This window comes from Oryx dammah, unplaced genomic scaffold, assembly GCF_014754425.2.
Source record: "Oryx dammah isolate SB20612 unplaced genomic scaffold, SCBI_Odam_1.1 HiC_scaffold_18, whole genome shotgun sequence".
In the NCBI taxonomy this organism is placed as follows: domain Eukaryota; kingdom Metazoa; phylum Chordata; class Mammalia; order Artiodactyla; family Bovidae; genus Oryx; species Oryx dammah.
The window spans coordinates 104998054-105012991 of record NW_024070202.1 but is presented as its reverse complement, the minus strand read 5'-3'; the positions used below and the strand labels follow the sequence as shown (position 1 = coordinate 105012991).

The 14938-nt window shown below is 42.2% G+C and overlaps 1 protein-coding gene across 1 annotated transcript in view; it reads right to left on the bottom strand.

The window, feature by feature from the left end:
• WEE2 (WEE2 oocyte meiosis inhibiting kinase) overlaps window positions 1-13737 on the bottom strand; it is a 29772-nt gene extending 16035 nt beyond the window's left edge. Inside the window, exons 1-5 of the mRNA XM_040260016.1 lie at window positions 13388-13737; window positions 6811-7007; window positions 4800-4851; window positions 2720-2892; window positions 592-713 (exon numbers count right to left, since the gene is read on the bottom strand). Of these exons, the coding sequence (XP_040115950.1) occupies window positions 592-713; window positions 2720-2892; window positions 4800-4851; window positions 6811-7007; window positions 13388-13732 (889 nt within the window). The 5' untranslated portion in view covers window positions 13733-13737. The remainder of the gene's footprint in view (window positions 1-591; window positions 714-2719; window positions 2893-4799; window positions 4852-6810; window positions 7008-13387) is intronic.
• Between the last annotated feature and the right edge of the window lie 1201 nt (window positions 13738-14938).

Here is a 14938-nt window from a genome sequence, read left to right as displayed (position 1 = left end):
GTAGCCCAGAAAAAAGTTTTACTGGTTACTGTGTATACATAGTCCTGAAGGACCTAGGAGGATGTATCTGAATCACTAGATTTCAGTCCCTGCACCCCACCCCATGCCCCTACTCTTGTGAAAACACTTAAAGCTCCAAAGTAAGAAGCAGCAAGAAACGTGAACAATCCCCAAACACAGGAATCCACTTCCAAATTAATCAAAAGTTGGCTATGTAAGTTTACCACTCCCTCCTCCAAAATAGTAGAGACTATGGCTTACATCTTTTAGAGCACCTAGTAAACGGTAAAAAGATGATTTACCATTCAAACCACTAGCATAAAAGTTTTCTAAGTATTAAAGTGTAAAGGACATGATAGCTCCTGTGTACCAACTACTCATCAGCTTTGAAAGAAACACCTAATAGCATAAGCCTGAGATTCCTTTCCAGCTCAGCTCATTTCCTCCAGCTCTCTGCTTCCAAGCAAAACAGACTTGTAGATATGATTCTGCTATACCTGCTATTAAGTACAAGAAGGAAGCAAAGATTTTTTTTCCCAAAGACTTAAAAGCTAATCCTCCTTCTCCATAGATATGAGCCCACATACGTACCATTGCAGTATTCATTTTGAATGATCATGTAGTCATCTTCTGCCCACGCAGAGTAGTAACGAACCACATGCGGGTGGTGTCCCAGCACCGCATGGGCATAAACTTCATGCATAGCCAGAGTCCTAAGAGATGGGAAAGCACTGAGGAAACTGAAAATAATACACATACAAGTTCTTTAAAGGCGAGATATGAGGCATTATTCACAGTGGCAGAACATTTGCTGAATGCTCACTGCTTGCTTACTTACTATCTTATCACATTTAATGTTTGTAACTCCTCTATATGATATAGTGACAAGGATGAAGCCTTTAAAAGGTTAAGTGATTGGCCCAAAGTTGAGCTGGTGATAGTAGATCTAAGACCAGAACCTTGGTTGTCCTGGGCCCAAGCCCACAGTTTTTTGATTGAACAGGATATATGTAGAGAGGAATCTTAGGTGTCCATTACCTCAGGAGCAGACTTGTTTTGATTCTAATTTTTACAATCTAAAACCCTGATGGGCTAACAAGAAATGGACTTGATTGTGGATATTGCGATGGGCCCTCTTCCATCCCTATGAAAGCTAGACAGTTGCTATGTCTGTGCTTAGTCGCTCAGTCGTGTCCAACTCTTTGCGACCCCTTGGACTATAGTCTGCCAGGCTCCTGTGTCCTTGGAATTTTCCAGGCAAGATTACTGGAGTGGGTTGCCATTTTCTACTCCAGGGCATCTGCCAGACCGAGGAATCGAACCCAGGTCTCCCGTTTCTCCTGAATTGCAGGCAGATTCTTTACCCACCAAGCCGACAGGGAAGCCTTAATTATAGTCAGTACTAAACTCTGCTGTTATGATGTAGCCACAGGGACAGTCCTGAAGACAGATATCCATTATAGAATAGAAAATCCAACACACAAAAAAAGAAGCAAAATGCAGTGCTTGATCGATTTCAGTATATAAATGAAGAATTCCAAAGACTAATTTCAGATTCAGCATTTTAGTATTATATTTCCCAGAGTTCACAAAAAGCAATGGCTGAATCTGAAAATACTTGTTTTCCTTGTGAAAAGGAAGAACTTTTGAACAATTAGTTCTAGGAATGAAATTTAAATTTTTGTTAGTTTTTCCTGGCTTGGAGTTTTTCAAACTTGACTATTGAATTTATTATTAATACAAAGTAGCGGAAACAGTGTCAGACTTTATTTTGGGGGGGCTCCAAAATCACTGCAGATGGTGACTGCAGCCATGAAATTAAAAGATGCTTACTCCTTGGAAGGAAAATTATGACCAACCTAGATAGCATATTCAAAAGCAGAGACATTACTTTGCCAACAAAGGTCCATCTAGTCAAGGCTATGGTTTTTCCAGTGGTCATGTATGGATGTGAGAGTTGGACTGTGAAGAAAGCTGAGTGCCAAAGAATTGATGCTTTTGAACTGTGGTGTTGGAGAAGACTCTTGAGAGTCCCTTGGACTGCAAGGAGATCCGACCAGTCCGTTCTGAAGAAGATCAGCCCTGGGTGTTCTTTGGAAGGAATGATGCTAAAGCTGAAACTCCAGTACTTTGGCCACCTCATGCGAAGAACTGACTCACTGAAAAAGACTCTGACGCTGGGAGGTATTGGGGGTAGGAGGAGAAGGGGACGACAGAGGATGAGATGGCTGGATGGCATCACGGAGTCAATGGTCGTGAGTCTGAGTGAACTCCGGGAGCTGGTGATGGACAGGGAGGCCTGGCGTGCTGTGATTCATGGGGTTGCAAAGAGTCGGACACGACTGAGCGACTGAACTGAACTGAGAGATAACCAATGAGTTAACAATAACTCACTGGTTGGTAGTATTTCTGATGAGCTAAACAGATACCAGAAGATCCTTTCCTAAATCCATTCATTAGGAAAAAAAAAAGTAGTAAGACCAGCAGTAAAAGCCATGAGAAATAAAAAAAAAAACCCACAGCACAATTCCAATTGCTCGTGGTATATTTCAGGAAATAACTTATCTCTGATCTTGAAAATTCAGAAAGGTTACAAATGTGAGACAAATTTCAGTTGTAAGGTTGACTTTTTAAAAGTAGCAAATGACATCAGTGCTCTTATTCAAAATATTTTGATAAATCCAAGTGTGTATTTATAGTACATTTTAAAGGTACTCACTCATCTGATAATCCTCCCAAAGGTTTCGTTGAGCGTTTTATTGCATAAACACATCCATCCAGCCTCTTAATGCACTTGTAGACTGTACCAAAGTCCCCGACCCCAATTTTTTCTACCTCCAAGAATTCTTTTTCATAGCGGGAAGCCATGTTGGTTTCTCGTAAAACACACCTCTGAAATATTTTAGCAAAAAGTGAAATATTTTAGAATAAAATTAAGGTATATTAGATCCCTCAATTTCCCTAAGTTTCCAAAAAGACTTTTGAGGCAAATCATTGCAGCCTGTCTGTGTAAATATTCATGGTGGCAAGAACCACCCCTTTCCCACCGCCCTGCCACAGTTGCCGACTACCTTCTCTGTGCTCTTTATAGCCTTCCATACAACTCTGTACCGACATTTCTCTTGGCTAACTTATTAAATCTTACTCTGTATTATTTCCTTTTTGGGTTTTCTTCCCTATGTTTGTCCCTAGAGGGAACACCGCCCCCATAGCCAAAGCTACTGTCCTCAGTGGAAAGGAGTGATGGGCTCTTAGAGGAGGATGCCAAACAGACCACCTCTCTTTGACTCTTGTTTACTTGTTTCACACTCTGGCTGCTAATATTTCATCTTAAGTGCAATAAACATACTTTTTAGTTTGCTTCCCCCAAAGCCTTAGTCTAGAGAACAAAATTGTCAAATTGATTTATTTCAGACTGTGTGCTCAGCTACAGCAACCGCTCCCCCTACTGGCCAACCGTGACATCACTCATTGCTCTTCTAGGTAAGGAACTCGAGCAAGTCACTGAACTCCTGTATCAGTTTTCTCATTTGTCAGATGAGGATCAGAGCAACTATGTCTCATGGTCCTTTCAAATATTGTATGAGAATTACATATATCACGAATACATATAAATTCTCAGTAAACAGTAGCTCTGATGATGGAAATATCCATAGATTTATAAGAATCTCAGTCCAAACTGATTCATCTCTGTGAAATCACCTTTTCCCAATATCTCCATCAGTAAGAACTTTCCCCATCTAACTTTAAATGTTTAAAAAATCTTGACACTTACCAGCTCTTCATTTTCAACATCCAGGCCCAGTCAGTCTTCATCAACAAGATCGATAATTTTCCCTTGCCCTTACCAATCTTAAGCTCAATTTCCTCCACCTCTGGACTTGCTCCAGCTGCCAGCCCTTTCTCTGTCTCCTCTATCAGTAAGATTATTTTTGTGAAATGATGCCATAGAATGAGACAGACCTAATTGTTTCCCATGAGGAATCCTCACCTCTTATCAGAGGCCTGAAGGCTCTGGTAGTGCTTATCCTTATATCCTCATCTCAGACACCAAGTACCAGCTTACTATCCGTATCACCCCTTCCCCATCCTCCTTCCTGCCCTGTACAGACACTGAACATTATAATATCATGAAAACATGCCTATGTCCAACATGTCATCTTGATGGCAATTTAATATTCCACTGACTTTATGGTCTAATTTACTTAACCATTCTTCCATTACTGGATATTTGGTACTTCCTCTATTTTCTTTTCTTTTTCTGCTCTTATAGTTAAGGCTGAAACAAACATCTCTGGTGGTAATATTTATGGCATTATTTTCTTAGTTTAGATTATCAAATGAGTGATACTAGATCAAAGATTGTGAACATTATAAAAATCAGTAAATATTGACACATTTCAGAGCTAAAGCTTTTACATATAAACCTCTGGCTTTATGCTATTTTTCTGTTGTTGTTGTTTTTTTTTTTTTCTTTTTGGACCTTAGATATCTTGATGTTCCTTTTACTTCAGTACCCCAGCAATACAGAACTTTCCCCCAGATCAAAGACAGAAACAGTAGCTTTGAATTTAAGAATAGTCCAAGGTAATGATTCAGCGGTATAGATGTTAGACACTGTCTGATAAAGTAACAGCTAGGTAAGAATATAGACCCTGATTACAGTCCAGATAAATTCACCTGCAAGATATATTTACTATAAGTGTCAAGGTTTGGGGAGGGAGGAAGGGAGGGAGAAAGAAGAGGTATTAGAATGAAATGGCTGTGTTACAACAGCTGGTCCAAAGAGCAGTGCTCACCTTAGCAGGCAGTCCTTGTTCTCCCTTGCCTTCTCCTGGACTGGATTCCTCACTTGGGGGGAAAAAATGATTATCAATGTATGATTAACACTTACAGACCCTGGTACTGTGCTAGGTTTGGGTACAGTACAAGTAAATAAGACAATTATTCTCCCTCTTCAATCTATATTTAGAAGCAGGAATAAATGGAACTTTTTAATACAAGAACCTAGGACAGTATTAAAAACAAGACATGAAGGCTACTCTAGACAGTACTATGTACTCCATTTTGAAAGTAAAAGCCTTTCTGCAAAAAAGAGGATATATAAGCTAAGATTCCAAAAATGAGGAGGAAACAGCTAAGAGAAAAGAAAAAGGGTTTCAGACAAATGGAACAAGGCATGCTGAGATGTGGAGTCAAGAGAGCTTACAGGACATGTGGGAAGCTCTAAGGCTGTTCTCCCCCACAGTGTAACATGTCCCCTGCCCTGCTTGCCTTCCCCAGAGCCTGGCCTGTCAGGCTCACGAGCTGACTGCAGGCATAGCAAAATGCACTCTAATCCTAGCTAAGATGTTTTCAATTACTTTTCAATAAGCTGAAGTCTCTGACGGATATTCTCTTTTGGCATGAGCAGATGCATTCTGGAATCTTTAAGCAAAATTCAGTTTCTAGATCAGTTAGGTTTCTTTTCTGGACAAGGACAGGATCAAAATGGCAAATGGAGGACGTCATATTTACACAAAGAAATTGATGCAGGCAAACTTGTGACTTAAATTTAATACTACATTCAAATCTTTATAAAATAACACCACCACAATGAAAAAGAAGGGAAAATACCCTCTCAGAATCACTAAGTGATTTTATGAAAGCATCATCACTTTCGGAGCCAGGAATTCAAATCAGCAGTCTTTTCCTGCTAGCTTCAGTGAGAGATGAATCCATTCACTCGGCAGGTTTACAAAGAATCCTGAAGAGCTAAAAACCAGTGGAATACACAGTAACAAGAATAGACCCAGTGTACTTGTGCTCGAGTCCTATTTACTTAAGATCCAAGAAACAGTATTGAGAAAAACCTATTCTGGCTACAAGGCTGATTAATATATGGTCACTGATTCCAAAAGAACACAACACGTTAAATGCTCTGTAGACTTTAAGATTGTTAGTTCTACCTTTATTTTGCCGAGTACATCTGAGCACAAAAGACTGCCCTGTTTTAGAGGTGCTTCCATTCTATTAAAAAAAAAAAAAAAGCAGCACTGAAGATAAAGAAATGTCCTTGAGGGACTTCCTTGATGGTCTTGTGGTTATGATTCCTCATTTCATTGACGGGGGCACAGGTTCCCCCGTCCGTAGTCAGGGAACTAAGATCCCACATACTGCCAAAAAATAAATAAATAAAAATGAAAGCAAGTACCCCTTCACTCCCTCACATATGGATAGGGTCACTTAAAAAAAAAAAAGCCCCTGAGTAATCTGCAAACTCCTTATGTAGCCAATTTCTGCCACTGAATGACCATTCTAGAATAATGTAGTAAGCTTTGCATCTATTAGCACCTCCAAAAGCAACGCTCTTTTTCTCTTCAGCCAATCTTCCATCACCTGCAGAGGAGTTCGAATTCTGGCTCTATAGCTCTCATTGCCAGTCATACCACTGAATTCAAAACAGCAATGTACTCTCTGAAATGAGAACGACACCTTCCCCAACTGCAAGCTTCACTGTAACCAGAGGGGAGCCCTTAAGAGCAATTCCACTGCCTGTTCGACTTCCTAATATTAAAGTCAGATCTTCACTTACTCTGCTCTGTTCTTTCAAAGAGAAAGTATTTTACTGTGTACTTCATTATGGAAAGGTGTTAGGATCTCTGTGATGAAGAAGGTTATAGCCAACACTGACATTTAGGAAGGAGGGGATACATAAACATGATGTTTATCATTCAAACAAACATTGTTTATTGCTAGTCTTTAACACTCTCCTTTCCTTTTGACAATAGTAAGACCAGTTCTCAAGAGTCGTAGCAACAGGACACTTACAGATCGCCTCGGGTTTTCCTCTTGCCATTGGATTTAAGGAATTGTTTTCTATAGGACTCCGGAGTGAAGGGATTAATGTTGACCAGAGCCAATGAGGTCATCTCATTGATGAAGGGGCCAGGTGTGAGCTTCAGATGCTTAGAGCTTCGGGGGAGAGGCTTCCCTGTTGAAGAAATCATTGACTGGCTCACCTGGCCCTGAATGAGGATGACAAAAGGCACATCAGAATGGAATTAATTAAAAAAAAACAAGATTCTGTATCAGTTAGGTAGTTAACACTTGAACCAGAAAAAAAGTTATTGCTGAAAGGGATCTTCGAGGGTACCTGGTACAGTGCAAACTAGTTGCGTGGTAACTAGTCCTCTTGTGAAACATACAGATCCCCAGACTACCTCTAGACATCCTGATTCTTGGGATCCACACAGCAATCTGTACTTTCATTTTAATGTTTTTTTTTTTATTGTAAAAGTCACAGAATATAAAACATACTATTTTAACCATACTTACCTGTATGTTACGTTCAGTATGTTCGGTGGCAGTGAGTACATTCACGTTGGTGTACAACTCGCACGCAATCTGTACTTGTGTCAAGCTCCACCCGCTTCCCCTGGGCAATCCTGGCTAGCCAGCTATGAGACCACCAGTTCCAGTCCTACCTCCAGCTTTTTAAAGGTGACACTGAAGCTTAGACAAACACAAATGACTCTAGAAGGCCCGGCACTTTGGTTCCCAGAGTGGATACTTTAATTTCCCCTCAGTCATTCATTCCAGTATCTGTTGCCTCCTACGTAGCACGTGGGTTCCCTGGCGGCTCAGACAGTAAAGGACTTGCCTGCAATTCCGGAGACCTGGGTTCTTGCTGGGCTGGGTGCTGAAGGATGAATTCCAGCTCTTAAAAAACATGAAGTCCACTAGTCAGCAGCTCACAATCACTTTGTAAGGGAAAGATTTCATAGACTAAGCATGGAAGAAGTTTCCAATTCCACTTAAAACATAGCACCAGTTGAGAGGAGCTCCATGAAATGGGGTAAAAAGATTGAAAAGGAATAGTCTAAGCCCTTAAGATGCAAGGCTCTGCAAGGGCTGTAACTAGCATACTAATCCATAGGAAAATGTGCAGGACTTACCACTCCAAGGGGGTACAGCCTAAAACCTAACCAGAATTAAATCAAACCACAGAGGTAAGAAATCAAAGAATTCTGATGAGACAGCAGGATGCTATTATGACCTAAGCACCAGGAGCCAGAGGAATGGCTGTGTTATAGATTCAAGAGGACAGTAGTAGACCCAGGGGCCAAGATATTACCTCACAGTATAATTACTGTGGGCTTCCCCAGTGGCTCAGACTGTAAAGAATCTGCCTGCAGTGCAGGAGACCTGGGTTCAATCTCTGGGTCAGGAAAATCCCCTGCAGAAGGGAGTGGCTACCCACTTCAGTATTCTTGCCTGGAGAATTCCATGGACAGAAGAGCCTGGCAGACTACAGTCCATGAGGTCACAAAGAGCAGGACACAACTGAGTGACTAACTATAGCCATTGTATTGTGAGGCTCTTTCAAAAAGAATTCTACCATTTTGATTGTCCCTGCCCATGACTTTTGAGTGTAAAAGCTGAAACTAGGTTACAACATGACTCACTACATAAAAAGGTAATTAAAATGTGAATCTACAAAGAATGTATCCTGAACTTATTAATAAATACTCATTAAATGGTTGATAGAAGCAGAAATGAAGGAAGCGACAGAGTACACATAGTAACCTAACATTGTTTTAAATGAAGCAAAAATGGACCCAGTGAAGAGTTTTGATAAGGGCTTACATAGGTCTTAGGCTTCCCTGGTGGCCCAGAGGTTAAAGCGTCTGCCCGCAGTGTGGGAGACCTGGGTTCGATCCCTGGGTCGGGAAGATCCCCTGGAGAAGGAAATGGCAACCCACTCCAGTATTCTTGCCTGGAGAATCCCATGGACGGAGTAGACTACACAGTCCACGAGGTCGCAAAGGGTCGGACACGACTGAGTGACTTAACTAACTACATAGGTCTTAGAGTTCAGAGGGTCAACAACCTTGGAGCTGTCATTGTTCAAAGTCATCAACGACAATCCATTTTCCCATAAGTTTACTGTATGTTTACTGTTGAGCATTGGTTCAAAAGAAATAAAACTACACAATATGGTATTTCTCAATGGTCAATGTGATTCAGGAAGCGAATTTAGAATTATAGTAAATCATTTTCTGAAACAGTTTTGTGTGTGTGTGTGTGATGCTGATTATCACAGAAAATAAAGTACATCTGTCATGTATGAAGCAGTAGGGCACCCACTCCTGGAACACTGCACATAATCCCAGTTGCTACAATTCAAGGGCAACAAAAAGGGCCTCGAAACTTTTCAGCTAAAAGTAAGGAAAAGTGTTCGTATCAAGGCAGATAGTACCAGAATTCCTAGTCCGGAAATATGAGGGCTGATTTTGTGAACACCACTTAAAATATGGGGAAAGATATTAATACAGATTTTGTTGCCAGAGTGATGGAATTATGAGTAATCCTTTTGAAATTCAAAAGGACAGTTTGCAAGAAGATTTATGATGAAAATGAGCTCTGCTTGGAAATAAAACAGACTGAAAACATGGAAAGATGATCAGGTGGAAAGTAAAAGTGTGTCCCTGAGAGTATAGCTAGTTCTGTATAAGTAGCAGCTCTTATGACAGGTGATTAAGAGAAAGTAAGGACATTTGGGGAATAGCTCCTTGACTTTTGAAGATGGTGAGAGAAGGTGGCAACCTCCCATAAGACACAACATCACAGGGACTGAGAAAGACTTTTAAGGCCTAGTACCAACCAGTCCATCCTAAAGGAAATCAGTGATGGGTATTCATTGGAAGGACTGATGCTGAAGCTGAAACTCCAATACTGTGGCCACCTGATGCAAAGAGCTGACTCATTGGAAAAGACCCTGATACTGGGAGGGATTGGGGGCAAGAGGAGAAGGGGATGACAGAGGATGAGATGGTTGGATGGCATCACCGACTCGATGGACATGAGTTTGAGTGAACTCTGGGAGTTGGTGATGGACAGGGAGGCCTGGCGTGCTGTGATTCATGGGGTCAAAAAAAGAGTCAGACACGACCGAGTGACTGAACTGAACTGAATCAACTGTTAGCTTCCTGATGCTTGAATCCCTGCTACAGTTATTCCTACACTAGTCATCAACTAGTGTTCCATGCATTTAGCCACAGGAAACTTGCTACCTCCTAAGGAAACTCTTCTATATCTAGATAATTCTGCTAGGAAGTCCTTATGGTGACCTGGTCATTTCACATGATTTCTGGTCCTATCCCTGCAGCAAGGCTGAACTAAGCCAACCCTCCTTCGCTCTGCATCCCTGTCTTTAGTACATGTGTGTTGCTATTCAGTCACGTGCAACTCTTTCCGACCCCATGGACTGTAGCCCACAAGGCTCCTCTGTCTATGAGACTTTCCAGGCAAGAATACTGGAGTGGGTTACCATTCCCTTCTCCAGGGGATCTTCCCGACTGAGTGATCCAACCCACAGCTGCTGTATCTCCTGCACTGGCAGGTCAATTCTTTACCACTGAGCCACCTGGGAAGCCCATCTTTAGTATAACATCACCAAGTACCATCACCCTGGCCTCTCTCCTCTGATCGTGATCCCAGCTATATTTTTCATAAAGTGTGTACTTTTTCAGTTGCTTTCCAGTTTCCCTCCCAAGCTCTGTTTTCTTTCTGTCCCTTAAATCTTGGTGTTTCTAGAGTTCCTAACTTTTACCACTTCTCTTCTTACTCTGGCAGACAGGTTACATAAACTTAAACACACCCATGGCTTCAACAGCTTCCTAAATGCCGGTTATATCCAAGTATAGCTCTCCAACTGGGGTTGTTTTCCTGCAGTGTAGAGCCATGTATCCAACAACTTACACCATATCTCTTTCTCCAAACCTATACATCCTCTAAGGTCACCTAACTTGATTCAAAGTACCACCTACTCAATCAGACAAGCAGGAAGCCTCACAGCCCCTGAGACCACTCCTTTCCCGGCGACCCCTCCATCTAGTCAGTTACCAATTCCTAAACATCTCTCAGCTTACCACAGTCCACCACTGTCCTAGTTCAGGCCTTTTTGAGAAAAGCCCCTTCTCTTTTCTCAACAGATCGATTGGGAACACTGCCCTGCCTCATTGGTCTCTCCCACTCCATTCCATCCTTCACATAAAAGTCATGATTTCTCAAAAATGTTTCTGACCAAAACCACCTAATGGCTCTCTCAGCACTTTCAGGATAAAATCCTGGTCTAGCTCCTACCTACCTGCCTACTCTGGCCCCTCTGCCTGCCCTCTCGCACACCCAGACCCCTGCTGCTCTGAATAACATGGAGTTTTCCAGGTGTGGCATGATCTTTTCCCTCCAGGACTTGGTAGAAATTTTTCCCCTGGCCTTGAGTTCTCGATCCTTCTCTTCCTAGCAAACTCCAACTCATTCTGTAAGATTGCTCTCAAATATTGCTTTCTTTGGAAAGGTTCCCTGGTTGTCTTGAGACTTCATGCCTCATTAGTTTTCACCACACTCTACCACTCCCCTTAACTTACTATTGCTTACTATTATATATCTTTTTCAATCTGTCTCCCAGAATGATGGAAATAAAAACAAAAATAAACAAATGGGACCTAATTAAACTCAAAAGCCTTTGCACAGCAAAGGAAACCATAAACAAAATCAAAAGACAGACCTCAGATAGGGAGAAAACATTTGCAAATGATGCGATCGACGAGATTTAGCCTCCAAAATTGACAAACTGCTCATGAGGCTTAATATCATTAAAAAAAAAAACAATCCAATCAAAAACTGGGCAGAAGACCTGAACAGACATTTGTGAAAAAAAAGACAGACAGATGGCCAAGAGGCACATGAAAAAATGTTCAACATCACTAATTATTAGAGAAATGCAAGTCAAAACTACAATGAGCTTTTGCCTGACACCATTTTGCAGGCACTTGCTGAGGCAGTGTGTGGCTTATCAGCAGAAGGTCTGCGAGTGTATCAGGGTGTTAAAAGTCTTCAGCGAATGGATGAAAATACACATACTATGCCGCCTCCTTGCCTGTGCACTCTTGCTCAGAACCATATGCTCTCAATCCACTCTTCCCCTAATTGCCAAGTGTTAAAACCATACCTACTTTCATTGACTTTCTTATTTGCTTTACTTTCATTTCTTTCCTGACCAACTACTGAGAAGCAATCCACCCAAAGAACTCTGACCACCCCTCAATCACCTACCACGTGGTATCTGCAGACACATCTCCCCTCCTGGAGACTGCCATATGCTCCCAGCCCACAGTAGGTTCTCAAAAAATAAATGGATGATTGATTGGTTATCGGGACCATTGAAAACTCCACAGATGGATGCATGAAGGTATGAAAGTAGTTTGTCTACCACTCAGACAGGAAGCCTGGTATTTCCTGGTAGATGTGGCAGTCACCCTCAGCAGGTACACAGGAGATCTCTGACAGTGACTGTGCTGCCATCGGAAGCAGAGATGTTATTACCATGATCTTAAGTGCCTCAAGCTCAGCCAGCAGGAAGCAGAGCTAATTCCAGGCCTAAGGCTCTTGTGCCATGGCACCAGTCTATCAGAGGTACCCCTGCCCAATCCTAGCTTTAATAGAATGCATGATACAATAGGAGACCAAGCACAGCAAAAGAAAGGAAAATGCTTTCTCGGGACTTTTGCTTGTTTGCCATCCTCAACTTATAAAGTAGTATCAACGTTACCTCTTTGTTCACCTATAAGAGCCTGTTCATCACTAGACCAAGAAAGGGTGAGGACTTCTTTCTGAAAAGAGCATCAGCAAAGATATATATATGTTCAAACAGTGAAGTAAACATATTAGGCAATAATAGTAAATAATCACAGAAAAATAGAGCCAGTTGGCATAATGGAAAGAACAATAGACTAGGCTCCAAAGATTGTATATCCAGTCCTTTCACTGCCATTGGCTGAATAACAGGCCAGTTTTTCTCCTAAGACCTTGGTTTTCTCATAGGTAGAGTGCAGGCTGGGCTTCCCTGGAGGCTCAGTGGTAAAGAATCTGCCTGCCAGTGCAGGAGACATGGGTTTGATCCCTGGGTCGGGAAGATCTCTTGGAAAAGGAAATGCAACCCACTCCAGTATTCTTACCTGGGAAATCCCATGGCCAGAGGAGCCTCATGTGGGTCCCAAAAAGTTGGACATGACTTAGCAACTAAACAACAGGGTACAGGTTGGCCTATAGACCTCTATTTGTTCCAGCTCCAATATTCTTTCACTAGGAAAGTTTTCCCCATCCAAGATTTATCTGGGGCCTACAGCAATGGTTTTCAGTAGACAGATGGCAAGACAATTCTGTTTTCTGGTAGCTTTCAACTCTTTTTCATTTTCACCAGCAAATACATACTTGAAGACATACACAGAGCATGAAGCACCTCCGTCACACACCTAGGACCGCACCCTCATTTTCTATCAGCTGAACTGAAGGACCACAGGCCTAGGTGGCCTGGCTCCCTCTCCCCGCATAGTGGACTTACTTTGGGAGTGAAGGGGCTCTCGCAGTGTGACGGCCTGCTCTTGTCTGGTGGGGCTGGTGGTGTTTCAGGGAATGCCAGGGAGTGTGACACTGGAGTCCCGAGACCCTGACCTGGACTCGCTTGGTCTCTCTCGCGAAGTGCGCTGAGGTCACATTCGTTACTAAGGGGCGTCCTGGGAGGTGTGAGCTTCGCCTCTGAATCCTGACCTCTAGGCCTCTCTGGGGTTTGACTCTGGGCCTCCTCGCTTTCCTGTGCTTCCTTCTGCCCCTTGTTCTCATGATCCTCTTCACAACAGGAAAAGTTTAACTTCTGCTTCAGTTCTTTGTTCTCCTCGTTGTCACCCATCTCAGCCAAAGCACTTTACCACCTGGGCAAGAAGGCCTAGCAGAAGGAAACGGAGCTACTGAAACAAGGAGGAGAAAGAATGTAAGCTGACAAGTTCCCCAGTCCCAGCCCTGCTTTCCTTCGGCCAACTAACAGCTACACGGAGACATGCCATTGGTTTTCTCACTTAAGTACCATGCACCTGTAAGCTCTCAGCTCCTCCCTATCTCCATCCTGATTAAAGAAGGCTGCAGTAACTTTTTGAGTAATTAAATCCAATGTATGTATAGAACTCCCACAGTCTCCCTGAACCCATATGCTACCAACTACTAGGGAGACACTTGGATTCTTTACTTTAGCATGGCTTTAAACATACACATAGGTATCTGTAATTTTACTTAACAATAAAGTATTACAATAAATTTTTAAAAATACACATTTGCTAATTAGGAACAAGCTCATTATTGGAAAGACATCATTTTCACTCTTGGCCCTCTTCTCTCCCCACACTCACCACCCACTCAGTGGCTAATAGCAGTTCCTTAGAATTCAGTATCACCTGGATAGCATAATGATCCTTAAACAGCAGCTAACGTATCTTGGCTGGAGTTCATCTCTCTAATAGACACACACCTGAGATCTCTACGGGGCTTCCCTGGTGGCTCAGAGGATAAAGCGTCTGCCTGCAATGCAGGAGACCCAGGTTCAATCCCTGGTGTTGGGAAGATCCCCTAGAGAAGGAAATGGCAACCCATTCCAATATTCTTGCCTGGAGAATCCCATGGACAGAGGAGCCTGGTGGGCTACAGTCCATGGGGTCACACAGAGTTGGATACAATTGAGCGACTTCGCTTTGAGATCTCTACCAGACACACCTGTCCAAATTTAGGCATCTCCACACTCTCCTCTTACCCATGGGAATGATCGATTAAAACTTTTAGAGAACTGGACACATTTTTATACCCCAAAGAAAGGTAGAAAGATCAGCAACACAGAGACAGATAAATGTATTACTAGAAAATGGTGACTACTTGGGCCCCAAATGCCTTATTTTATAAAATGTATTTTCTTACTGTTTAGATATCTTTTACACACATTATTCAATTTCTTTCTCAGAGTGGTCCCTATTGCTGGGGTAGGGGAGCGGTAGGAAATATAAAAAATGCTTTGAGGAGCAAATTAAGGCCACTGATATCATCTTATAGGAGAAACCATGTGAAAGCAATC